The following is a 25537-nucleotide window of genomic DNA, read 5'->3' as shown; positions in this document are numbered from 1 at the left end:
AACGCAATTAATCCGTTCCCAAGCTCCAAAACAGAAAATTCCTATTTTTATTTCTATTTATGTAAAAAAAAAAACATGTACACCCTATACAGTATTTAAACAATAAAAGGTACCTAACCTTTTTTTTGTGGTGTGATGGCATCAGTGGATGAAAAATGCTGTTAACGCATGCTTTAGTTCAGTGCTGAGTTGGTGTATTTCACACTGGGCATATTGTTAGACTACTAAGAGGTCCTTGCGCGCTGTTTAACGTGAGGCACGTTGTTGAACATCTAAGGGGATTCCTTGTGCCGGTATTTACAGAAGTAGACACGGTAGTTAAAACGGCGTGATAATCTCCTTCCCAAATCCACTGTGGTTCGTAGCACCCTACGTTTTTCTTTGCTGCCACTAGCACTGCTGTCTTTCTTTGGGCCCATGTCAAAGAAAATTGTCGTGGAAAAATCAAAATGCACTCGCATTCACGAGCATCTCTGGGAGTATTCACGCTCTGACTGGAAATGAGCAGTGCTTTGTCGACATGGCTCGGCTACCCATTCAGGGTACGTTCTGCTCTTGTTTGGGTGTTTGAGCTCCGAGAATGAGGTCAAATTCCGATACATTTTTTACTCCGATTTTTTGGTCTAAGTCCAATTTGTACTTTGTATTTGAGTTCTGAGACGTTCAAACGCCAAGGTTCCACTGTCCTAGATATCAAAATTTGTTGTGTAGGCCTGCAAATTATTGGAATGGAAAACCAAAGATAATATTTGCTGTCAGGATGGCTAACAGTCAAATAGTCCAAGATATGAGGGTGAAGTGATTTACAGTATATTATACTTAAATAGCAGACATGTGTAGTCACCTGATGAGCTCAGGTGAGTGGATGATCGCCTCCACTATGGTGTCACGAATGAATTGTCGATCCTCATCAGGGATCTTGTTGACAGGCGCCTCTGTGGATGAACCATCTCCACCACACCAGTGCTGAGTTACCATGTTCTTAAGGTAAATAACACCTATATTGAAAGGGATAATGAACATGTTAGGAGGCAGGACAGCTGAAATGCTTAAACGTGAATGCAAAGCAATGAAATATAGAAGCGCAAGTAATTCTTTAATTACCGTCCCTTAGAATGAAAGATCTTTTATCTGTAATTTATTTTGAAATGTGACAGACAGGCGCTATCAGGGTATATACAGACACACACCGGTAGCATTTATATTTCTCTGTGGCAAAGTGGGAGGTAACGGGGGAATGGAGGAGTTGCATGGGAGGCTGACAGAATGCTGACAAATGTCAACATCGTTGGCAAGACAATCAAAACAAAGTCTACTAATGCTGACCAACAAGTCACACTACTGTACTTTTTTTTTATATATATATAATTAAAGCAATTGCAGTGATCTTGTTTCTGCCGATCTGCTTACCTTCAACAAATAAAAAAATCTGTATGTTTTTTCCCCCTGGTGATCTGTACAGTACTTTTATTAAGTCTATTATTATACTGATTATTAAGAAAGTCCTATTAGATACAAGCTCATTTTAACTCCTGTTCATGTGCCATGGCTGTATTGAGCAGAACAATGCTGCACAGACGAGTTGTACATGCTACACAAATAGACTAAATTCTTCAATAATCACCATCATCAATATTTAATTCCATGGAGGACAGTTTCAATCTAGAACAGGAAATTTCAACATACATTTCTAATGGGGAAAAACAGTTTGAAACACAAATCTGGCCTCAACTTGCTCTCAGATTTTGTTTTGATTTTAGAGGTTTTACTGCACAATCTATTGGTTTGTACTGAAATAAACTGCAATTGAAAAGCTTTTAAAACCTTTCCACATTAATTTGAACAAGTAGTAGTGATAAATTCCTCAACATTTTTTTTGTTTAGTTTTAATCTGTATTGTTGCAATAAACACAGTTGACAGAGAAGATAAATACTATAACTAGAGACTCACCTGCTTGCCTGACTGGCAAATCCAGCTGATCAGTCATGGTGATGCGTAGCAGAGTGGATAAAAAGTTCACTTGTGTGTGACCCTGTAAATCAGAAAAGAATATCTCATCATCATACAATAAAGAAGCAATGTTATCACTAATATCTATCCACCCATCTTTTGTAAGGCTTAGCCTCAATAGGTTCGCAGGTGTGCTGGACCCTATACCAACTGACACAAAAAGAGGGGTACATCCCGGACTGGTTGCCAGCCAATCGCAGGGCACATCGACAAGCAACCATTCAGTCACTGATAATTTTGCCATGTGTAGGTGGCACCATGTAGCTCAGATTGGTTTGTGGATTTTATCCCAGAAGATCCATGCCATAATCTAAATGTGTCCCTTCTGCTACAATTACGCTCTGACGCGATAAAACCCATGTTCTCTACATTCCAACATATTGCCCTTGTTCGTTCCGTCAGTGCATGGCCATCTTCCATTTATATTAAAAAAAAAAAAAAAAAACGCCCATGACTAAGCACAGGTCTGTATTTAGAAACGGTGCACTTGAGCAGGACTCCATCCTCCCCCAGATGACGTGCTTTTCGCTAACTGCACAACTTGATGACAAGTATAGAATTTCTATCAGCACAATAACAAATTGGGACCTGCTGCCAAATGCATTGTGGACACAATCACAGTCAGCTACACTGACTCACAACAACCATGTAAAATAAATAGCTGTTCAGTTATTATGATATGATGACAAAAAACTAAGCTACAATAAGACATTCAACAATTCAAATAAGGTTGCTTGTATTATCCTCACATCACCAGCAGAACAGCAATAGGGTTGCATGATGTATGGGTACTAAAAAAGTACTGATACCAAACCAAACCTACAAAAATTGTACGATACCACATCTTTTTACCACTTATATCTTTATGAGACCTCATCAATGTGACTACATATGCAGTATTTGTCATTCCCATTTGAGATTTACAATGAAAATCTGCCAGCTTCATGCAAAAAAAACGACAACGATATAAACTGGTTTACAGAAATTAGCATGTTTCTGTAATTATGATCCTTCCAACAACACAAATGATGCCGCCCCAATTATATGTTTTTCTGCTAGTTTGAATATGTCTGGCAGGACTATTAATCTGCTCACTACTGCAGTACATTTAACTACAATTAGAGTTCACACAAATGAGTCAATACACGTTTGTACTTTGTACTATTCTGAGGCAGTTACTGTTGAAAAAAAAAAAAAAGGTTACACATCTCAGCAGCTGAGAGTTATTTTATTTAAAATGAAAATATGTTAGTTCCCTGTTGTACCAACAACAGTTCCACTGCTTTGGGTTTTTGATCACAATCATATGTATTGAAGGCAGAATTAAGTACTTTATACAGATATGTTAAGTCTGAGTGTACCGGCCCATGGCGTAGTGTTTGGTGACGAGTTTAAATATACCATTTCATTCATTTCCAACCCACGTTTACAATTTCTTGCAGACAGTTGGAGTTGTAACAAGACGCTGTGTTTCACGTGTTTACTCAACTCATTCAAAAACTTGAACTGTTATTTGCCATGCATGCATGCTAACAATGCCGTATTTGCCATATTTGACTGTTATTGCTACTGTGATGGAGTTGGATTTGCTCTGCGTTGATGAATTTTCCACATTTAAAGAAATAGAAGATGTGACTGCTGCATTTGAAAAGCCACAAAGTGTCCTACTGCCCGATAACCCTGCTTCTGAGGGTTATGGTTGGTAATGTTGATTGGTGGCAATACAAAATGAAAACTTCATAAAAAGAAATAGAGGTGATTTTTGGGCAGGAGCCATAAACAGTGCATGAGTCACGGCAAAATGACAGATTCCCAACAGCCTACACATCACTAAAATATTCTATTCACGGCCAACCTACTGTAATCACAGTAAAATGGCCGATTTCTAGCAGGCCAAGAATATAGAACTCCGACGATTGACCAATCAGAGCCGTTCCCGGTAAAATAACACTAGCAGGAGAGATGCCGGTCACGGTAAAATAGCCACTACCATGTTTGCACCGTGACAACACTAGAGCAGCAAAGTGTACAATATAATTTAGTTACGCAACTCGAATACACAAATAGTAACACAGGCATCACATATAATTTTATAAACCTGACCGTTTGAGAAGCAAACGTGTGATTTAAAACGACGGAGGAGCAATAACTGCCACTGCCCGAACCAAGACATCGTCGCAAACTTGGCGTTAACTACTGTACATACTATACATAACATAGTCAAACAAATGAACATGAAATCGTTATTTTAACATGTCATCGTAGATAGTGAGTACCGAAAGTATTGGCTATATTCGGGGGGAAATACTATTTCGACGTTGAATCGACATTTCATTGCTTCTAGGCTTGTCAGTGACACGTGAGCAGCAGCAGCTAAATACCCCCCTGCTAACTTAGCTCATCGTTAGCCGAAATAGCGCTCGTTTGTCTCCAGTCCGCTAAATGGCGATTGCTCCCCCCAGAATGTTTACTTTTTTTTTTACATGGGTTACGTTTAACTAAAGGTGAGTGCGTTACGCTAACGTGCCTCTTTTAGGGTGTATAAACGACGAGGTAGCTAGCTTAGTATTATTAGCCACACAGCTGGCTCATTGAGCTGGCGATGAACGAAGAACGCAAAACAGCACGATTGGGATTTAAGGCTACTTGCCATTTACTTGGATGGTGTCACCGAAGAGTGAAATGAAACAGTGAGACAGTCACGGAAACAAACAAGAGTCAAGCCTGCGCGTTCGCACCATCTTGATGTGAGCAGAGGCCCGATTCGAGACCGCGCCATCGTCAGCCATGAAAATGCCCAAGTTGGAAACCTTTACCTCGCTGAGTTGTCTCTCCGCCGCCTCTCGCAGATTGGGGTCCATGGTACCCCGCAGGGCCTCGACCAAAACCTCGGGATCCATCGCTGGCGGGGGGAGAAAAATAATCTTGCTTGCTTGGCTCAGATTGAGGCTGTTTTAGATGTCTTATCAGCTCCCAGGGACTGCGCACATGGACGCACAGCTCTCCGGTTACCCGGCGCGAAAGGAAGAAGCGAATGAAGGACCCGGATAGATCAGCGCCAAATGTGTGCAACAAATTTCCGCTTGCGCGCGCACACCTATGGGGCTTGTAGTTTTTGTTTTTTTTTGTTTTTTTGTAATTTGAACAAATGTGTCAAATTACCGAAGTTTTACATGTTTCCCTCACAATTAAAACCCACCGACCTTTGAATGAGACTATGGTTAGGTTTTGGCAAGCGGAAACCATTTTGTATCTGTGTATATTAGTCATCCACAATGCTAAAATAAATGAATAAATAAATAAAATTTAAAGTGTTTTTCTACCGGATGGTTGTTGGTTACGGTGTGTTGTAAAATTTGCGATAGCAGAAAAGGGGATGACAAATGACAAATTTCAAAATTAGTGATGTAATATCCTTCATGATGCCATTGTAAAGTGTCCTGTGAAAATACTAGATGCCACCTTGAAGCAAAGAACAGTTGGGTAGTCAGAGGGTGTTTGCCTCTAGTCGTAGGGCTTCATATCGAAGGTTAGACAGTAAAGTAAATAGAAGTACCGGTAGGCATTATGCATTAACGTTATTTCAATTCTTTATTACTATTATTCTGTCATTATGTATGACATTCGAATAGGTTACTTCTGCATTTCTCAATTGAATCAAATATTAAACATTCCAAATATTCGGGACATTTTTTGTCCACATTCCAAATATTATTCTATAAAAGAAAAATCTCCATCATTCCCTTCCCAAATTTTAAAATCACCTTGGGATCGCCTCTGTGTAGCCCCAGTTAAGATCGCAGTTGCTCTAAAATATATTTATAAATTTATTTTCGCAGCCCCTCTATGTATCAGTCATTATCCTTTTTGATAATTTAGCACAATGGGGGGTAAACAACTAGTAAACGACTATGATGCGCTAGTAACACTACTTGGTCCAACTAGTACATGTTAGGCACTACTAGCCTCCTGGATCCTCTACTTACACCAAAATCACGCTCACCACTAGTAGATTTATCTCACTAGTAGTGACCTGTAGTTGTTGTACTCTAGTATGCCAAAGTTGTTATAGTGCGCAAAAATGTCATACAGTGGTGGAAGGCATTAACGGAGGAAAAATATCATTACTAGTCTAGTAGATACAGTCGTTCTTCTATAGTGTACATTGAATTTGAGATTTACAGTATATAGAACAACTACAGTAGGACAATTTTTGCATAGTGGTAGGACAATTAGTGAGGCATAATTAGTAGAACAGTCATTCTACTAGTGAGGCAAATTTTCTTATTACTATTGAGGACAAACAGCGAACTACTAGTACATGGACCTTTAAAATGAGTGGCGCCCTATTTGGGCGTAATCAAAGTATTCCGTGATGGCGCTACCCAGCCAAATGCGATCATGTCAATGGATGTAGGAACAATGTGATCCAGCCGGAGGCGCTGTTGTCGATTGTACGCGGTATGCACTGGAAGCGAAGGGAAAGGTTCGTCCGGTGTAACGTGTCATCCCACCGGTAGTGTATCGGTATCTATTTTTCTGCCGGCTCAATCGGCACTCGAGGGACGGAATGGTGTTATCCCAGAAAATGGCCACAAAGCGGAGGGATAGAGGAGACAACGGCGACTTGGTTTTGTCACAGGGGGACGTGAAAGCTAATGCTAAGGACCCCATAGCATTGACAGGTAGGCTTGTCGTGGCTAATTTAAGATATGAAATCTAGCATTAAAGGCTTAAATATTAACCCACACGGAATTTCTAGTCTGCCCAAGTTAGCGCTGAAGTAGATGATTTAGTTTTGGCTCCGTTCGGCTTGGTGAATGCAGCGAAGGACAATTTGAACGCTCTGTTAGCTTAGCAAAACTAGTGTTGTCATGATGCAGTTTCTTGTCACTGTCACGTGACGATCAGCGTACCGGTTAAGTTGTGACTCAGTGCCATTGCGAAATTCGTTTTTTTTGTTTTTTATTTTATTTTATTTTATTTATTTTTTTAAACATTGAAACTCGACTTCAAACGCTTTAATCATACATTCATTCAAATGCTTTCGTCAAGTTACTTTGCATCTTGGGATACGACGTGATGTAATTTACAGTAGTCAATATTTAAGTCATTTAAGTGTGTATATTCATTTAAATTATGCAAATTGTTATTGTCCTTTCCTCACAGACAGCCATCATGCTGCAAAGAGCTCGACACGAATGTCTCTCTTCATTCTCTTTGCCATCTTCACCTGCTCAGCCTCATTAATGTACCTTGTTTATAGGAACTTCCCAGAGCTTCCAGAGTAAGTAGCTTTTGATTGCCATGATAATCCACACAGTTTCTGAATTTGTGGCTATGTGTTCTTGCCTCTGTGTGTACCGTGGTGGTAACATATCGACCGGTAATGTGTTCTACATATAATGTCTTGCTTATTGTCCTCTGAAGCAGGTGTCCAAAAAATGAGGTCAGCCCAATTGTTTTTTGGAAAGAACACTGTCTAGAAAGCCAGCTAATTATCGTCATTAAAAATGTGATGAAATTGCTTTCGATCAGTGGTTCTCAGAGTTGTGGTATGCATGCTCCTTGTAGGTGTACAATCAGAATCGGTAGATTAAATGCAATCCAGTACAGTAAGCACATTTGTTAAGTGCACTTCAGGTGTATTATTTAACTTTCATGTACAATAAATTTACATTTAGTCTTGGACTGTTTGATTTCAGACATTTATTTAGGTGGAGTTTATGTGCAATACATTCTAGTTTTATTGTTAGTCATTGTGATGGTACCTGGAGAGCCAAGTATTTATTTATTTATTTTAGTTGGTACTTGGTGTAAAAAGTTTGGGAACAGCTGCTTTAGATGTTTTTCTTTTTTAAATATTTGAAAGAATTTCAACTTTATAAGTAGTTGCACTACACTGCTAGTCGCTCATTGGTTGAGCAAATGTGTTATTGCTGCAGCCTTAGCTGAATATTTCTATCTCACACTACATTTGTAGTTCATGTCAAAGTGCCATTTTTTTTTATAATGATAAATTGGTGTTCTGTTCAGTTTAACTGTGTTTGTGCCAGTCTGGGCGGCACGGTAGTCGAGTGGTTAGCACGTCTGCTTCCCAGTTCTGAGGTCTCCGGTTCGAGTCCAGGCTCGGACCTTCCTGGGTGGAGTTTGCATGTTCTCCCCGTGCCTGCGTGGGTCTTCCCCGGTACTCCGGTCTCCTCCCACATTCCAAAGACATGCATGGCAGGTTAATTGGACGCTCCGAATTGTCCCTAGGTGTGCATGTGAGTGTGGATGGTTGTTTGTCTCTGTGTGCCCTGCGATTGGTTGGCAACCAGTCCAGGGTGGTCCCCTGCCTACTGCCCAGAGCTGAGATAGGCGCCAGCAGCCCCCGCGACCCTTGTGAGGAATAAGCGGTCAAGAAAATGGATGGATGGATGGATGGATGTGCCAGTCTGTCTGCTGAATCAGGCATGGGTGTTTCCTTTTTTTTAGGATGGGTCAGTGCAAACATTTCATTTCACTGCAATAAATGTATTGTGCAGTATGAGTCTTTTTACAATAGCACATAGAATGCACAGAGTAAATTTTGAATGAAGAGTCTGGAATAGCTTCAGTGTGGAATCAATGTTTCCACTCTAAAATGACGAATCAATGATCAATTTAAAGGACAAGCAAAAAATGCTTATTGTTCATTTTTCTTCCAGTGATGAAATGGAGAAAATCAAGATACCCAAAGACATGGACGATGCCAAAGCTTTGGGAATTGTATTGTCCAAATACAAAGACACCTACTACAGCCAGGTGTTGGTGGCCTATTTTGCAACATATGTTTTGTATCCTCAGGTGGTGAAGGACACCAATTGTAACAGTTTGTGTTTTTGAGATTTTTTTTTTCTTTTGTCTTTTTTCACTCTTGTATCAACAGTGTCTAAGTCACATCTGTTAAGCGTAACCCTAACAAAGAAGAATGCCATAAGCTAACAAAATTAGCATAGATTTTGACTGCCCTGCTGGTTTAGAGGCCTTCAAGTTATATTCTGCAAAGAATGACTAATATTATGGCAGCAGAGCCAGTTGTGACCGTCTCCATGTATATCTGAATGTATTATACTGTACTCTATTTAACGTCTTTATAGAGATTATATACCTTGACACTTTCCATTAGCCTTCAGACCTTTGCAATCCCTGGATCGATTTTCCTCAGCATCCTGTCTGGATACCTTTACCCATTCCCCCTGGCTCTCTTCTTAGTCTGCTTGGTGAGTAATAAAAATAAATTGTTTTATTAGTATCACATTGGATTCATAGTTACCCATTTTCGTTTAGGACAATTCAGAAAATGTCTGTCTGGCTACATTCTGCAGTTATGTAAAGACAGACATTTTACTGGTAGTTCTCTTGTGTGGGAGGAAAAAAAAATCAGCCACTGTATCGTTCATTTTAGTTTTTATTATTAGCATAATTACAAACTGAAATCTGGTGGCTATTTGGGAAGAAAATGTTACAAAGAAAGTAGGTAATTAAACCTATTGTATATATTTTTTGTGCCGCAGTGGGATTGATACAGTCTGCATTATTCCATTTACTTTGTCAAAAGTTGTGTACTATACTTCCTTGTGTCCCCCGGCAGCCAGGAGGAACCTATAGTTTCTCAGTCACTTGTCTAAGGATGAAAAATGCACCTGTCATTCTAATTTATGTTTGTGTCGTGGCAGTGCTCTGGTTTGGGTGCTTCCTTTTGCTACATGCTGTCCTACTTGGTGGGCCGACCCATAGTGTACAAATATCTCACGGAAAAAGCCCAAAAGTGGTCACAGCAGGTAAGAATAATTGTGACTGAAAGGGATTATCGGTGGGGGTGCATGCATATGACATATTTATAAATAGAGCACTTGCCCTGTAATTTTTGAAGTGTGGTGCACGTGGGCTCCCTCTTGTGTTATGTGGAAAAAGTCTGTTGGGTCCAGTCATACAGTGGAACTGAGTGAGTGACCTGACCTTTGCTTTTTTTGTTTTTTTTTGTTTTGTTTTGTTTTTTTGTTTAAAGAATAAAAGCTGTTTGTTTGTCTTTCCAAGTGTAAGTTTCCTGTAAAACTAAACAAAACAGACAATTAAACGTTATCAAAAACTAGTATAACGTATGAAAGGCTCCTAGCTTAATGCTAACAGAAAATGTAAAATGCAGTAGACAGGTTAATAAAGCTAGCATCTGTTTTGCAGTAGTTATAAAACTTTAGGCAAGTAATATTCTTTAACCTCTACAAAAGTAATATTGCAGCTTACTGAGTCAAATGGTTGTGTGACCCTTCTCTTCGTGTATTTTGTGTTTCTGCCCTCAGAGGGCCAAGGCGTGCACACCAGAAGGACCATGAAGCAACTTTGTTTTATAAAGTACAACATACTACTGTATCTACTTTTTTTAAAACGTTTTTTTTAAAAAAATTTTATTTTGTTATGCTGGGCTGGAACAGATTAACTGCATTTCCATTCATTTAAATTGTAAAAGATGTTTTGTGTTCTGAGCGTGGTCCTGAAAAGAATTAAACTTGTGAGTCAAGGTACCGCTGTATTGAACTTTTTATCACACTACATCCGAATTTAATATTGAAAAACTGTTTTTAAATTTTTAATCTAGGTACTATGTTTGGGATGATTTTTTTTAATTATATGTTGGAGAGCCAATAATTATTTTTGAGGTGCTACTTATGCCTTGGTCAGACTACACGAAAACAGCCCGATTTTAGCCCGACCGACGTGTCGCGGACAAACGGGGGATGTCGTAAACGATTTTGGGTTGTCTTGACGTAGCGTCGCCCGTGTAGTGTGACACGTTCAACGATTGGTCGCCTGTTGTCCGGGACGGTTCACGACCATCACGACGAAAGTCTAGCATGTTAGAATTTTTGCTCGTCTTGACACACAATGTGACATACCTACGTCGTCGTCCGTTTGGTTCCACAGCATTGACCAATAGCGAGAGGGAGCGAAACGTCAATCACACACTGACTGAACAGCACTTTATAGCTCTTTTAATGTATGTATGAATGCATGTATGCATGCATGTATGTATGTATGTATGCATGCATGTATCTATGTATGTATGCATGCATGCATGCATGTATGCGCGCACGCCTCCATGCAACCCATAGTCAGGCAACGGCGACGTGAATAGAGCACATATATATATATATATATATATCCATTCACGCGAACACTCCCTATCCGTGCCTCTTTTTTAATTTTTTTGTCCCACCTCCCCGACAAACAGTGGCCGGCGCGTCTCTCTTGGCAAGACAACATGCGATAATCGGCTGGTGTCTTGTCGCGTTTAGACTTGTAGTGTGACTACACGCCCCATCCACGACACGGAGCGAATTTATCGGGTAACGTAACAGTGCAACTATCGTGTAAGACAAAAAAATCGTGTAGTCTGACCTTGGCATTATTGTAAAAGAGTTGGAGCCCCCTGCTTTATCCAACCAGTCATTAAAATTGCTGTTAATTCAAACATCTATCTTTTGACATTTTGTTTTTCACTGGCAGGTGGATAAACACAGAGACCATTTAATCAATTACATCATTTTCCTGAGGATAACTCCCTTTCTTCCTAACTGGTTCATAAACATCACGTCACCTGTCATCAATGTACCACTCCGGGTTTTCTTCGTTGGAACATTTTTGGGTAATGTGTTTTGGATTCCTTCTTCGTATATTGTGCTAAAAAAAAAACATTTGGTATTGAGTTTATTTGAAAGAATTTGCCCATGTTATTCGCAGGTGTGGCGCCGCCATCTTTCGTAGCCATCAACGCGGGTACAACACTGTACAAACTAACCACCGCCGGCGAAGCCGTGTCCTGGAACTCTCTGGCTGTGCTGGCCGTCCTCGCTGTGCTCTCCATCTTGCCTGTGTGCTTCCAGAAAAAGCTGCAGCAGAAATTAGAGTAGACCACAAAAGACTTCGGCACCTGATCTACAGGCTGAGCCCAACTCACAGTAAACCCCACCCCAATCCTTTCGCCTCAGGAACGTGCGCCTGTCGCTCACAGCTGTTCTCCCCCAGCAGAAAATACGACAAACATGGCTTGGCCGCATGGTACGCACATTGGTGGCTTGTTCCTGATGTCGCGCACATACTTACCTTGTTGATCGTGGCACATCCTACAGAGCCTCTAAAGGGACAACATGTTTCTGGTGTGCTTGAGATAGTATCTGGTGCGCACGAGAGAGTTTCTGGCCTGTGTGAGAGTTTTTGGCGCATATGAGAAAACTTTCTACTGAAAATGAAAAAACTTTCTGGGACAGACCAGAAACTTTCTAATGCGCATGTTAAAATTATCACAAGAAAACTAACACAAGAAAGTTTCTGCCACGTTTGATAAATTTTCTGGTGCACCCAAGAAAACTTTGTGGTACGCTACGTTGTTGTGTGCACGAGAAAACTTTCCAATGCTCAAGAGAAAACTTTCTGGTGCACTCATGAGCCTTTCTCATGCTCACAAGAAAACTTCCTTTTTCTGGTGCGCAGCAAAAACAAAGTAGCGCAACAAAAACCTTCCGGTGCACACAAGAAACATGCCCTCTCACCCCAAATAAGGGGCTCTATAACTAGAACATCTTCTATGTAAGAGAATGTGTATTATTTAATTTAAGAGTGATTTAAAGGCACTACTTATAGGATGTTGTGAATGGATTATATTATTCAACTTATGGAGTGCACTTATATAGCACATTATCTACACCACATGGTGCGCAAAGTGCTTCATAAATATTATATTTAAAAAAATTATTTTTTAGAAAAACACTATTGGTTCCAATTGGCCTCCTTTCTAATTGGTGATGGTGTTTCTGCTTGCTAAAAATAACATCAGAGTGAAGCGCACCACTGTGGAATTCCCCCCCAAGTGAATGACATCAGCATCCTATTTGTAGCACCTCAATGTTCACTCCCAGTCATGTCTTAGTATTTTTTTTTCCTGTTTTATTTTTGTCTTTAAGGAAGCAATAACTGCCGCACTGTCACCTCTGTTGAAAGTGAAGTTCAGTTTTTAAATGTCATGTCAGATGCTTATTTAATCAAATGTACAGTGCAGAGGAGGGAATTAAAATGTACGTAAGAGTAAAGAAGTGCAACTTTTGTTGATGAGTTTCTACCTCTAAATGCGCCTGTATACACATACTATTTCTGTTGTTTTGTTTTTAGTCTTTCGCCCCTGATTTTAGACATTGTAATGGGCAAATAACAACATAAACCATGTACGCATATTCATGACCCCCTTAATTTGCATCTGATGGATAGAATGTCAAGTCACTACAAAGCTCCAGTACAGTGCAATTTGATTAACGTGTGCATTTTACTAAAATGACTTTTCTTTTTTTTTAAATATATTTTTTTTGGAAGGCCCGGAATTTTCCTCATGAGGCTCACCACATTGTTAATTTTGTGCGTGTTTTTTTTTTTGGGGGGGGGGGACTGATCATAAACTGTACTACAGTAACATTGATGAAGTAAACGTGCAGGCAACATTTTTATATTTGCTGAATCTTGTTAAAGCTTTTTATTTATAACATTATCAGAGTTTTTATTTGATTCCTTTTGGTCAATGAAATGTCTTAACATAGATTTCTGCTAACTACTGTAAGAGCTTCCCAAGACCGAATTTTGAATGATGAGACAAGCACACAAGTAGATAAACCACCTGTTTTGTGTAAAAGTTTATGAACATGAGAATTTGCTGTCACATATGTTCCTCATCAAAGTTTTGGGACTTGTTTTGTTTCATCGGCTTTAGAAGGAAGCTTTATTTTACAGGGTAATTCAAGTGGTGAATGAAATGTCTTAATAAATTATGCCTCAATATGTCAACACTGGCATCTCTTTATGTCATTTTTATCATCTCCAGAATATCAATAGTGGGAATGGATGAAGCCTATGTACAGTATATTTGTTTCTTTTCCTTTGTAAGCGTGTTAAAGATTTTGTTTAAATAGTTTTGCAAAATCTCATTGCTCATTCCGTCTTGATGCGGGGCAGCAGTGCATGCAAACAGTTCTTGCAAACTAAGACAGCCCACTAGGTGGCCACACTTTACCAGTAATGATCTGAACCGTACAAGTAAGCTTTTTTTTCATTCGCATCAATTAATGAAATGCCATTAATCCGTTCCAGCTACTTTGCATAGGACAACAAATTTTCTGTGACGTGTTAATTAGAAAAATAGCACTGGTGTGGCGACCCACAGTTTGTGGATAGACATAAACGAGTTGAATGGAGAAGCTGGTTGCTTGTTTGGTAGACAGTTTTGTATGGAGAGTATCATGTGATACTCTCCATATGTGAGATGTGATACTATCACATCCCATCACTTTACTCCTCGGGTGGTCCTGACTGCCACAGGCACGGAACTTCCAGGATTTTCTTTTCTCTCCGGGAGCTAAATGAGAGCTGAGAAAATAATTTTAAAATGCATTTTAGAATAGCAAATACAATGCTGGGGGGCACCAATGTAATCATTATGCCACTTTGTTGAAAATAATGGAACTAAATTATACTGAATTGTAGGTTTTGTGCGCAATAGCCGCCTGTAACTGTCAGGTTTATTCATTTCATGACTTTAGTCATTGCGGATGATTAATAACACGCATATGCTCGACTGCAACTCTTCACACACGTGTGTGAAGTCAGAGGCAATTCGATGTCAGCCGGAAGTTTAGAAAATTTCAAATGAAAGAAAATAATCAGCCAATGGGGTGTGGTCAAGTAGAATACTCTTTCTTTCTTTCTTTCTTTCTTTCTTTCTTTCTTTCTTTCTTTCTTTCTTTCTTTCTTTCTTTCTTTCTTTCTTTCTTTCTTTCTTTCATGTGATGACAAAGCGCGACTGAGTGCAGTTTTTCATGTGACCCCAAATAGACTTGAAAGTGTTTGAATGTTGAGTTGACTGCATGATTTTGTTTTTGGTTATTCATTGATTGTTGTTGATTATTGTTGTTGACATTGTGATTTATGATTTAAGTTTTTTTTTGTGTTGTTTATTTAAAAAAGTAGTTTTATTTTGGAAGGTAGTAACCGGAAATTTGCTGGACCGATCGTGAGCCGTAGAGTAAAGGGTTCAGTTGTGATTTTGGAGGCTAGCAGTAGTGCGTAGTGCGTACCAGGTTGCATACACAGTATCGGTGATGGCAGGCGCAAATCACTTCTGCGCTTCCACTTAATATGCTCCCTGTCGCGGGGAAAAGGGAGCTACCGGACCAGTCTCAAAATGACCACCGGCATCAGTCCCGTCTCCTGTCGGTTCGCAGATTATTTCGTGGTTTGCGGACTGGACACTGAAAGCGGGCTGGAACCAGACGAACTCTCCGGTAAGCACATTAGCCATCGAGGACATTTTCTCTGGGCCGATCCTGTAAGATCAGAACGAAAGGAAAAGAATGCTACTCGGTCAACCCTTTGCGTTTTAGGACAAATTTGCTCTGCCTCTGATATTTTTCTTCTTCCAAACCCACAGTGTGTGAGTTATATCATAGCATATATGGTGCTAATGTTAATGCTAGGCCTGGCTCTGGTCCTTTTCCTGCCTTGTTTGTTTGCAGTGTTTGACACAGAGCGAGGGATTACTGACTTCTGCGCATTTCCATTTAAAAGCCTCAAATGTCATGTGGCTTTTAATACTCTTCATGTCAAAATCAATCGAACCGGTTATATACATTATTTTATAATAGTTGGTCGGTGGGGTAATATGCAGTTCAGATCAAGATACCATTGCCGATTTGTTATTGACGAGAACAATTAGCAACCACATGGAGGTTATTGCCAGTATTGAACGTGTAATAATTCATAAACGTGTGGAAATCTGGTCCTGTGCCTTAGAGCAAAAGCTTTGTCTTTTTCAGAACACAATAATCCCGGTTAGTTAGTGCTTTTTAAGAACATTTGTCTCTTAAGTAGTGCATCTGTCTGTTGCAACATTCACCAGGCTTGAGTTTCTATTAATGTGTTTTTTTTTTTTTTTCCTGAGAACAACAAGGTGTTGAAGGAAAACATAAGCAACACCTTAGTCTGATCCCAATGTTGTAAACTTCATGAGCCAATTCCCGTTTTAGGCCCAAATGTGGTGAAATATTTTCTTTGTGAGCGTGTTTGTGGCCACAGTCTGGTCAGTTTATTTTGATAGCGGCAGTTGAACCTGATAAGGCCTCGTTCAAAGTGCAAAGCAAGATGCACAAATATATTGCAGTCAATACAAAGAAAATACAGGTATATGATGCAACATATATTCAGTTATAGTTAAGTCTCACTTTGATATTAGGCTGCATAAGATGAGCAAAATGAGCATGCTATAGAAAAATATAAACACATTTTTGGTTTTGCTGCCGTTTTTCTTGAGCTGAATGCATCGATCAGATTTCTGACTAATGGCCTTGCACACCTGTGCAGTACTTATGCTGTCTAATAAACATATTGATATGTCACACTTAGGAGGTCTGGTGGATGTATTACCTGCGAAAGAGGTAAAGCTCTCACCAACACAGATTTGTGTTGGGCTCTTGTGCACATAACAAGTTTGGTAACTAAATTTCCAAGTAAACAATGTAAAACTTAATCATCCATCTAGCCATTATTTTTTTTAAACTGGCAGTTTAGTTATTTATGCAAATGCTTATTCTACATGTGCCTACTCATCAAAATATGAATACCTGACCAAATGTTTTGAGATTGTTTTGCCATCGCTTGGAGTGTTAAACCCTATGTTCTGTTCCTGATTTTTTATTTATTTATTTTTTAAATAGCCTGGAAACCAGACTTATCAATGTAACCAGCGGATGAGTCGGGTCACCGTCGGCATAAAGCACATTTCTGAGGCGGGTCATACCTTATCAAACTGACAGTGAAAAGAGCCAATATTGCATAAACAGTAGCGGTGTGTGGATACAGAGTAAATTCAACATGGCTACTCAAACATAGACAGTAGTGAATGACTTGTGTAGTTTTTGCTGTAAAAACGTGATAATTCGTGATGTCATGTGGTGATCTGTTTTGATATACAACAACTTTGAAACGGGTGGAACAAACTGATAGATTAAACTTTCTAAAGATGGTGGGAAGCATGGTGTGGATTGCCAGGCTACACTTTTTTTTTTTTTTTTTTTTTTTTAAATGCACCTTTGAAGTGATTGATTGTCCTAATATGACAGTTATATTTTAAGACCTTAATTTCATCGCTGCCTTGAAGTAGGAAGCATAAAGCTCAGTCACATCAAAAAAGTCAGCCAAACTCAAGTTCATTGTTGCCAACGTGTGGAAGTTAATAAAAGAGCAAGGATGGGAAATTTTCCTGGCCCATGAAAAGGAGTTGGCTGACCCTCATCATTAACGCTTGGAAGTACACACTGAGAGGGCGTACACTCTAATTTAGCTACTAAGGTACGGTGTTGATAACATAATACAGTAGAACTCGCGTGGCATTCAGGTTGTCAATTACATTTCTATGTAGGGAACATGCGACAGCACAGTGCAGAGTTTACTATAATAAAACTGTGCTGTCATTTATGGTGGAATTAATTGGGCTTGAAGGTTATTGGCCTTCTCATAGAATTAATGCTGCTTAGTGAGAAGAGGTGATATTTCTGTAATTTGTCTTGAGCAGTTTTCAGATGCAATTTATACAATGTGATTCAAGTGACAGTGTTTTTTATTTTTAAACCCATGTGGCACAATTTGCCTGTGTTAAAGAAGAGGGAAAAGCATGGACTTGTCTATCTTCTGATTGAAATGCAGCTTCCTCCAAATTTGCATAGAAATCTACTTTGAATCATATGTCTACCAGTGTAGCTACTCTGTTAAAGGAAGTGTGGATTTGATCTTGTCATTTAAGTACAGTGGTTCCTTGACTTAAAAGTGACACGACTTAAGAGTTCCTCAAGGTAAGAGGCATTGCTTGGTCAATGCTTTTGTTTTGAGTTGCGAGTAAAAAATTTAGTTACATGTGCTAGAATAGATGGTGCCAGCAAACTTAACAACAAGCAGCAGTTGGGCAGATATTATTATTATTTTTTTTAAGAATCGTTCACTGTCGTTTTTTGTTTAAAAATAATGTGAGCACATGATGCAAAATGACAGATAGGTTAGCAAAACAGGCATTGATGTTTTAAGCAGCAGATATTTGAACACATGTAAACAGCTAAAAACAATTCTCATAGGCATATATTCTTTATCCTCTGTGAAAAGTGACTATTAGTATTGCTGCTTGATGGCCAAGAAGGAATCGCACAACTTATTTAAGTATAAAATGATTTTTACTTAAAAGTTAACATTACTACATTTTATTATTTCTCGAAAAAATGTTGGTGTTTTATGAGGGAATGGTTCGGATTAATGACGTTTCCCATTTATTTCAAATAGGAAAGATGATATGCGATCCAGTGTTTTGAGTAAGGCACCATTGCATGGCGATCGATTATGTAGTGTAAAACACCACAAATGTCAGCTGTAAATCTAAACTACAGCCAACGCATAGATCATTTAATAAGGTCTAAATAATGTACGAGAGGTGCATATGTCATTAAATAAGGAAAATTGTTTGAATGGGGGGAATGCCACGGTTATCTTCATTTAACCATGTTGATGGAGAAGTCTGTACAGGATGCAGGTTTTTTTTTTTTTTCTCAATTGTGACCATTGACTCCCGATTTATTGAAAGAACTTTTGTTAAATACTGTATCCCAACCTTTGGCCTAGTTCTAGTAAAAGTTTTCAGACTAAGAAACCACCATGACATGCTGGAAGTCAGTCACTGATTGAGAAATATTCAGTCTCGTTATCTCCCCATTCCAGCGTGTCCAATACGAGTGTGAATTGCATGTTGAGTCAGTGTACAGGAGGTCAAAGTCTTGGTGAAAGTGTTCCTTCCGACGCAATATCGCTTAACCCCACACAGTAAGCTTTCAAAGATTCACACCAACCTCCACACGCACGCTTCCTGTTTCCATTACTACAATGAGGTTCCTCTTTGAATTCATGCAAATCAAAAAACGATATTGACACCCTGGCCTCAACTGCATTGAGCCTGTATTACCTGAGACCAACCATTGTCCACTTGTGAGGCCTTTTGAACACAGCGGATGCATTTAAAAGCTCCGACCTTGCATTAGCAGTCTGTGAAAATGCTGGCGTGTGATTGCCATTCGTGCTTTCAGTACATATCTGTGCTCGAGGCCAACAAATATGAAGTCAGATTCTATATATAGAGTGACAGGAAGGCAGATTTTTTAAATGATGTTGCTTGTCTTAAGCATCTTATGCAATCATTCTCATAAATGTTGCTTGAAATTTTCAAAGGAAGAGGAGTGTACTGTCCAGCAACTTGGCTGCACATTTGATTTTAAAATATAAGGTGTAAAATGTGCTATGCACAAAGCAGAGTAAGATCCGGGGTTCTCGTCACTCATGTTGTCCTACTTACTGCATGTCAAAAACAGGTGGTTTACGCTCGTCAATTGTTTCAGTTTGAGTTGAAGGGAGGAAATTGGGTGGAAATTCCTGTTAACTGTACATTGAGCTATCCGACCAAAAACTCCCAAAGGTACTCAGCTGCGTTATGAGTATCACTACTGCGTTTGAAAACAAGTCTCAAAGTGAAAGTTTTTAAATACCACAGAGTTTCTTCATTGCTCATCCCCACAATTATAGTAAGGTACGTACAGTGGGTATAAAAGCTCATTTTCCCAAATGTGTTTGGGGGATTTTGGTATGGGTTGATGAAACCAAGGTGCAGGTTTTTAGCCATAATTCCAGATTTAGTGCTACCACATCACTGCTCATCACCTACATTGAAGCATAACATGGTGGTGACAGCATTATGATTAGGGGCTGTGTTTTTTTTTTTTCTCTCTCGTTTTTTTCCCCCCCTCATCAGCTTGAAAAAGGCCTTACGCAGGTTGGAGGGAATTATGAACAGTTCAAAATAGTACTCAGTGCATTTCTTAAACCTTCAGATTTCTGCTGGGAACAAAAAAGCTGGAGACGCAAACCAGAACAGCTGAACTTTATTTGAGCTTAATCAGAGGCACTTTAGTGATTTTGTTTACTTGCCGTCAATATTTGGTTTAAGGTCAAAATTCCGGTTTGTGAAAGATTTGGGATAACCCATTTATATGCGTTTACATATTCAGTTGTTTAAGTTTCCATTGAACTTTTTAAGACATACTGATAACCTTGGGAGCTCCCTGAACATTTTGTGAGAAATTTAAAAGGATGTCTATCGTCTTAAAAAAAACAAACTACTTTTTGAAAAGTCTGAAACAACAAAGTCAAGATTGGCATTTGTATTTTCAAAAATTGTGACGCCAATATTTTCTCCCCAATTATTACTGATAATATCAGCTTCAAATGTCGGTTATCGGTTATCCTTGACTACTAATAATCTGCATCAGCATCGGCCCTGCAAAAAAAACATATCTGTTTATCTCTAATTTATATACTGTAAAAGAAGTGACCAGAGTGTTCTTTTTGGTGCATGATGACCTCGATTAGCATATGTATGACCCTTCAGCTTCACAGGCAACACCGAAAAATGGGGCGCTCAGGCACATAAGTGTCTTCACATGCAGGCTCTGCTTATTCAAATGCTAAATAACCTTTAGAATTTCACAGACAAACCTCCCCACCCAGTCCTCATCAGCAAACAGATGAGAGGATGACTGGCTGAACAAAGGAAAGCTAACACAGGATTACATATTTCTGGGCGTCTGGAGAGTCTTATTAACATGTCAAAATCCACTGAGTTCTGTACAGCTTGAAATTCATGTGTCACATGGTTTGTTTAGCTGATGCTTTTGTGGAAGATTTATACTTACTGTTGGGTAAAGGGTGGGCACTGATTGGACAAATCTTCAGTGTGTCTTCTTGATTATGGCCAATTACAGCCCAGTTATGTCAATAAGTGAAATGACATAGCATTTATCATGACAAGCAGCTGGTGTCTCTTCCTAAATCTAGTCAACAGTTCAGTGCTAAAGAAATGGAGGTGGCAAGCAAATTAGGTGGAGGTGGCCGCCTCTGAATTGTGTACATAGGAAAACCCCCGCTTACTTACTAGGAACATCAATGGGAGCAAATGCTAATAAATGCACAAGTCCTCTCATATGATCATTCTGCTGTATACGTATGCCTTCCGTTGAGCTAATGTGTAGTTTAGATAATCTTGATCACGTGATCGGTATTTGTCTGCTATGTGAAGATTGCCAACAGGAGAAGCTATAGGCTTGAAAGGACTTGTTCTTTGTAATTTGTTAGTTTCTTCTACGTAACCCTAAACACTTAATATCAGCTAATGTTATTTGTTTTCCGATTTCATGAGATGTGCTAAGATCAGCGCTAAAAAGTCGGCACAATATGGAGATACTATACATGGTAGCAAAGACACAACAAAACAAAGTGGCTGAGCAATTACTATTTGTAACTATCATAACTACAATTCACAATTCTTACTGGTTGAGTGAGAGCTGTATTTTCCTTGAAATTGTTGGGAGAATGCCACACTAAGCAGGTGCATGTATTTCAGAGAGAGAGAGAGAGAGAGAGAGAGAGAGAGAGAGAGAGAGAGAGAGAGAGAGAGAGAGAGAGAGAGAGAGAGAGAGTGGGTGGCTCCTGGATTGGTGATGGTGTAAAACTGAGAGCTTGGTAATGTTTTGCTCCTACTGCTAACAGTACATACTCTCATTGCTGTTAATGTTACAAAATCAAATAAATGTTAATGCTCTGTGAGGATTGTTGTGATATCAGACCCAAGTGATTGTCTACAAATACTGAATTCCAATCTCAGATGTTTGACATAATGTGCAGGAAAAAAAAAAAAAGAACACCTGCCAAAATTCTCAACATCAACTCTATGGTTGTTCTTGTGGCAAAAACATCTACTTGAGTGTGTATATTTGAATAACATAGTAGAAACTAGTACACAGTAAATGGAAACCGAGAGTTTCAGACAGGTGACACCTGTGCAGTCTTCTATGAATAAATGAAAACAGAGGCTCAGCAACGACGCGTGTTATGTTTCAACATGAAACGTGTGACTAGGATGCAGCGATAATGTGAAATACAGTACAACATCATTTGTTTTGTTAAAACCATGATTACTTATTTCGTTATGCTGCAAGTTCCTGCCAGTGTGTGCTTTTATTACTTCCTGATTTTACAATGTGTAGCATACACGGTGTCACTGAATACAGATTTGATTAACCTTTCATGTAATCAATTTGGCATGGCATATTGTTTTGCATTTGCTCCGGTTATATAATTGCTTCAAGTTTTCGTGTGTTTCGTCCACGTGGCCAATGTGGAGGTGAAAGAAAACAGATTAATTCTCTTAATCCTAAAGATTTAAGGTTTTATTAGTGTAATGAATCTGTTACGAGTATCCACTCACTATTTCCTGTCTCCACTCAACATCTCTTGCACTGCAGCGTTGAAAGAAGATTAGACAGTGGACGTGCTCTCCCCCACACACATATGTCTATGCGGTGTCACCTACTGGTCAGAATAACATTAGCGCAAGCTTTCCATCCAGTTAGGATTAGAAAAGAGAGTAAATCCAATCACTCGGGTTAACTGCAGTGTGTGGTCATCCCCCTCGTGGTCTTGTGTCATTAGTAGGGGTGTTAAAAAAAAAAATCGATTCGGCGATATATCGCGATACTACATCGCGCGATTCTCGAATCGATTCAATAATCGGCAGAATCTTTATTTTTTTATTTTTTTATTTTTTTTCCCTTCGGATTCACACCTTGAGCATGGAAGAATGTTATATGAACGGAACATTAAGCCTTAATATTTTTATTTTAATGCTGTTCAAACATGAAACAGATTACAACCTCTATAAGTCTGAAATTTCAGATAAATAAATAATACATTTTCATATAAATCTTACACTCTACAAGCTTACTGATTAGTATTTTCTAAATTTGAATGAAAAAAATCGCAACAATCGACTTATAAATTCGTATCGGGATTAATCGGTATCGAATCGAATCGTGACCTGTGAATCGTGATACGAATCGAATCGTCAGGTACTAGGCAATTCACACCCCCTAGTCATTAGTGATTGTAATTTGGGTGGATTATCAGCAACTCTATGACATTATACTCTAATATACTGTTTAAACAAATGACAAAATACTACTTGACCATTATTATCAAATGTGGCAAGTAACAGTGTTTTAAAATCTAGCCTTGAGATGGCTCTTTGGGTTTTAGCTCATTTCATTGCGGTAAAACAGTCAAGGGGAAAATATTCAATTATAATCTTTATTAGGCATGATTCTAAAGGAGAGGCCCAATGGCAGCACTAGTTCAAGGGAACTAGAAATCGTGAGCTTCCATTACTCTTGTGTTGTACACATTAGAATATAATGCACCCCAACTTAATTATTTTATTCATGGATAAGTGAAGTAATTGCTAATATAGTCTTGCCATTATGTGTTGTGCGTGGATAGCAAAAAGCTTTGACTGGCTCTAGTGTAGCTATTTTTTTCTGTTCCTATAACTTCACTCAGCTCCTCTGCTCCAGGGTTGGTTATACAAGAAGAGCCATTCACAGAAGTCAAACCCATGACTGTCCACTGATTGGATGCCCATATTCGTGACAGTTTCTCTCCACCTTGACATGTTTTAGCTTGAGGTCACAGTGGCCAAAATGGGCTTGAAATGTTACATAATTTCTCAGAAAGTACTTGTGCAACGTGGCTAAAGTCCTTATTTGTGAGTACAATATAATTTTCCACAAAAAGAAAGCCATGAGGAAACAAATGTATACACTATTACAAGGTGTCATAAAAGTCACTATATTGACTTCCACCAGCTTGTGTGAAGTGGTAAAACCAGCTCATGTCTGTATGCAACAAGGCGTCAGGGTGTGAGAAGTGATGTGCTCCGTTCTCGCAACCAGGCTTGTAATGATATTTTTGTTTTATTTGCTGTGTAGCTTTATGCCAGTATATAGAGGCTACTAAATTCAGAGATGGGGCCAGAGGAAAATTGGCAGGGGCAAATGAAGGTAACCCTCCCAACACACACACTCCTTCCCCGTTATAACCCTTGCTAAGCTTTAACCCCTCAACCTTCAACCTTTAACCTGGTTATGAAAATTCTTCAGTAGTCCCCCCCCCCCCCCCTTTTTTTTTCTCCATTTTTTGTATCTTGTTATTTTCAAAGATTGTGGGGATTTGCCCTTTCATTTTTTGCACACTCTTGAGTTCAATTTTCTCCTCCCAGCTTCTCCTTCCTCCCTCTTCCTCACGTCCCCAAGCAGCGGCTGAACAATGAGCTTTATGTTTGACAATCACTGCTGCTGTTTCCTGTGCGGGCTCGCGCACACACTGCACACATTGCGCTCTCACTCACTGGTAAATCCAGTGCTGCCTGCGCTGGTATTGCCTGGTCAATGTTTACTCTCCCCCTCCAACTCTGTATGAACTTTGCAGTACTGCCTTGGCGTGTGCATCACTTTTGCTTGTTTCTGGGTTCAAATCAAAGTCCGTTCGGGCTGTTGTTGACTGATTGTTTTGTGTGTTTCTGTGTATTGCCATTAAAGCTGTCAGGAAGCATCTTGAACTTTATCATTTGTTTTCCTTTCTCTAATTTTCTGGTGAACATCATCAGATGGCCCATTAATGTTTGATTTGGCTTTTTTTTTTCAAGTTGGGAATGCAGATGGCAGCTTTATATGACGCAATACACTCTTCCTTTGTAGACCAAATTGCTAACTGACTCTCTCCCCTCTAGAGTTACGCCTGCTACTGATCAACCACTTCCTGTGCACCTCTGACTATTATTTGTGCTGAGTCTCCCTCTCCTTTTTATCCTCACTTCCTGTTTTTCCTCTTCACCTTTTCAGGTGAGAATTTTGAGCAGAGTCCCCTACGAAGAACCTTTAAATCCAAAGTTCTTGCACATTACCCGGACAATGTCGAGTGGAATCCGTTTGACCAGGATGCTGTTGGCATGGTAAGATCACAAATCAGCCAATGCACCCAATGGATTTTCTTTTTTTTTCTTTTTTTTTTTCTTTTTTTAAGAATTGTTTATTCAAGAAGGCAAAGCAAGGCAAGTTTATTTGTATAGCACATTTCATACACAAGGCAACTCAATGTGCTTTACACAAGGAAAGACAACACATAAGCATCAAGAAACAGGAGTTAACATTCAGAGGAAGAAAAATAAATGAAAACAGGTTACAAAATTTACTAAAAAGAACATACAATAACAATCTTAATAAATTATTCAACAAACTTTAAAACATGTAACATAAGGAAGTTTAAAATAAAATAAAAAAATTTTAAAAAACACGTAATTAAAGCTGTTTAAAAGTCCCTAATCAAAGGTATAAGAAAAAAGCAAAGATCCCTTTTAACTCATTCACTCCCAGCCATTTTCACAGAAGCAATCCCGTTCGCTCCCGGCTGTTTTACTGGATTTTGACTGATTTTGCAAGGCTCACAGAATATTGTGTTCTATTGCTTTAAAAGCATGGAACCTATCAAAAGAAA

General features: G+C 39.1%; 3 protein-coding genes across 6 annotated transcripts in view; 2 read left to right on the top strand and 1 right to left on the bottom strand.

Annotated features, from left to right (window-relative positions):
• Nucleotides 1–5330, bottom strand: part of ipo7 (importin 7) — a 28707-nt gene extending 23377 nt beyond the window's left edge. The window contains exons 1-3 of the mRNA XM_077518409.1: nucleotides 4828–5330; nucleotides 1952–2033; nucleotides 845–998 (exon numbers count right to left, since the gene is read on the bottom strand). Of these exons, the coding sequence (XP_077374535.1) occupies nucleotides 845–998; nucleotides 1952–2033; nucleotides 4828–4911 (320 nt within the window). The 5' untranslated portion in view covers nucleotides 4912–5330. The remainder of the gene's footprint in view (nucleotides 1–844; nucleotides 999–1951; nucleotides 2034–4827) is intronic.
• Nucleotides 5331–5485: 155 nt separating this feature from the next.
• tmem41b (transmembrane protein 41B) lies at nucleotides 5486–13861 on the top strand. Its single transcript, XM_077518410.1, has 7 exons — nucleotides 5486–6696; nucleotides 7181–7298; nucleotides 8701–8829; nucleotides 9162–9255; nucleotides 9712–9816; nucleotides 11540–11678; nucleotides 11774–13861. Exons 1-7 carry the CDS (start codon nucleotides 6582–6584, stop codon nucleotides 11941–11943), a joined length of 870 nt encoding a protein of 289 aa, XP_077374536.1. The 5' UTR covers nucleotides 5486–6581; the 3' UTR covers nucleotides 11944–13861.
• Nucleotides 13862–15094: 1233 nt separating this feature from the next.
• Nucleotides 15095–25537, top strand: part of dennd5a (DENN/MADD domain containing 5A) — a 46173-nt gene continuing 35730 nt past the window's right edge. For 2 of the 4 annotated variants that reach the window (XM_077518390.1, XM_077518388.1), the window contains exons 1-3: nucleotides 15095–15354; nucleotides 23974–24045; nucleotides 24886–24995. In XM_077518390.1, the coding sequence (XP_077374516.1) occupies nucleotides 15255–15354; nucleotides 23974–24045; nucleotides 24886–24995 (282 nt within the window). In that variant the 5' untranslated portion in view covers nucleotides 15095–15254. The remainder of the gene's footprint in view (nucleotides 15355–23973; nucleotides 24046–24885; nucleotides 24996–25537) is intronic. The other 2 variants (XM_077518391.1, XM_077518389.1) reach the window with 1 other exon arrangement.

Source organism: Festucalex cinctus, chromosome 4 (genome assembly GCF_051991245.1).
Source record: "Festucalex cinctus isolate MCC-2025b chromosome 4, RoL_Fcin_1.0, whole genome shotgun sequence".
Taxonomy (NCBI): Eukaryota; Metazoa; Chordata; class Actinopteri; order Syngnathiformes; family Syngnathidae; genus Festucalex; species Festucalex cinctus.
The sequence above is the reverse complement of the archived record's forward strand: the minus strand, read 5'-3'. Positions and strand labels throughout refer to the sequence as shown.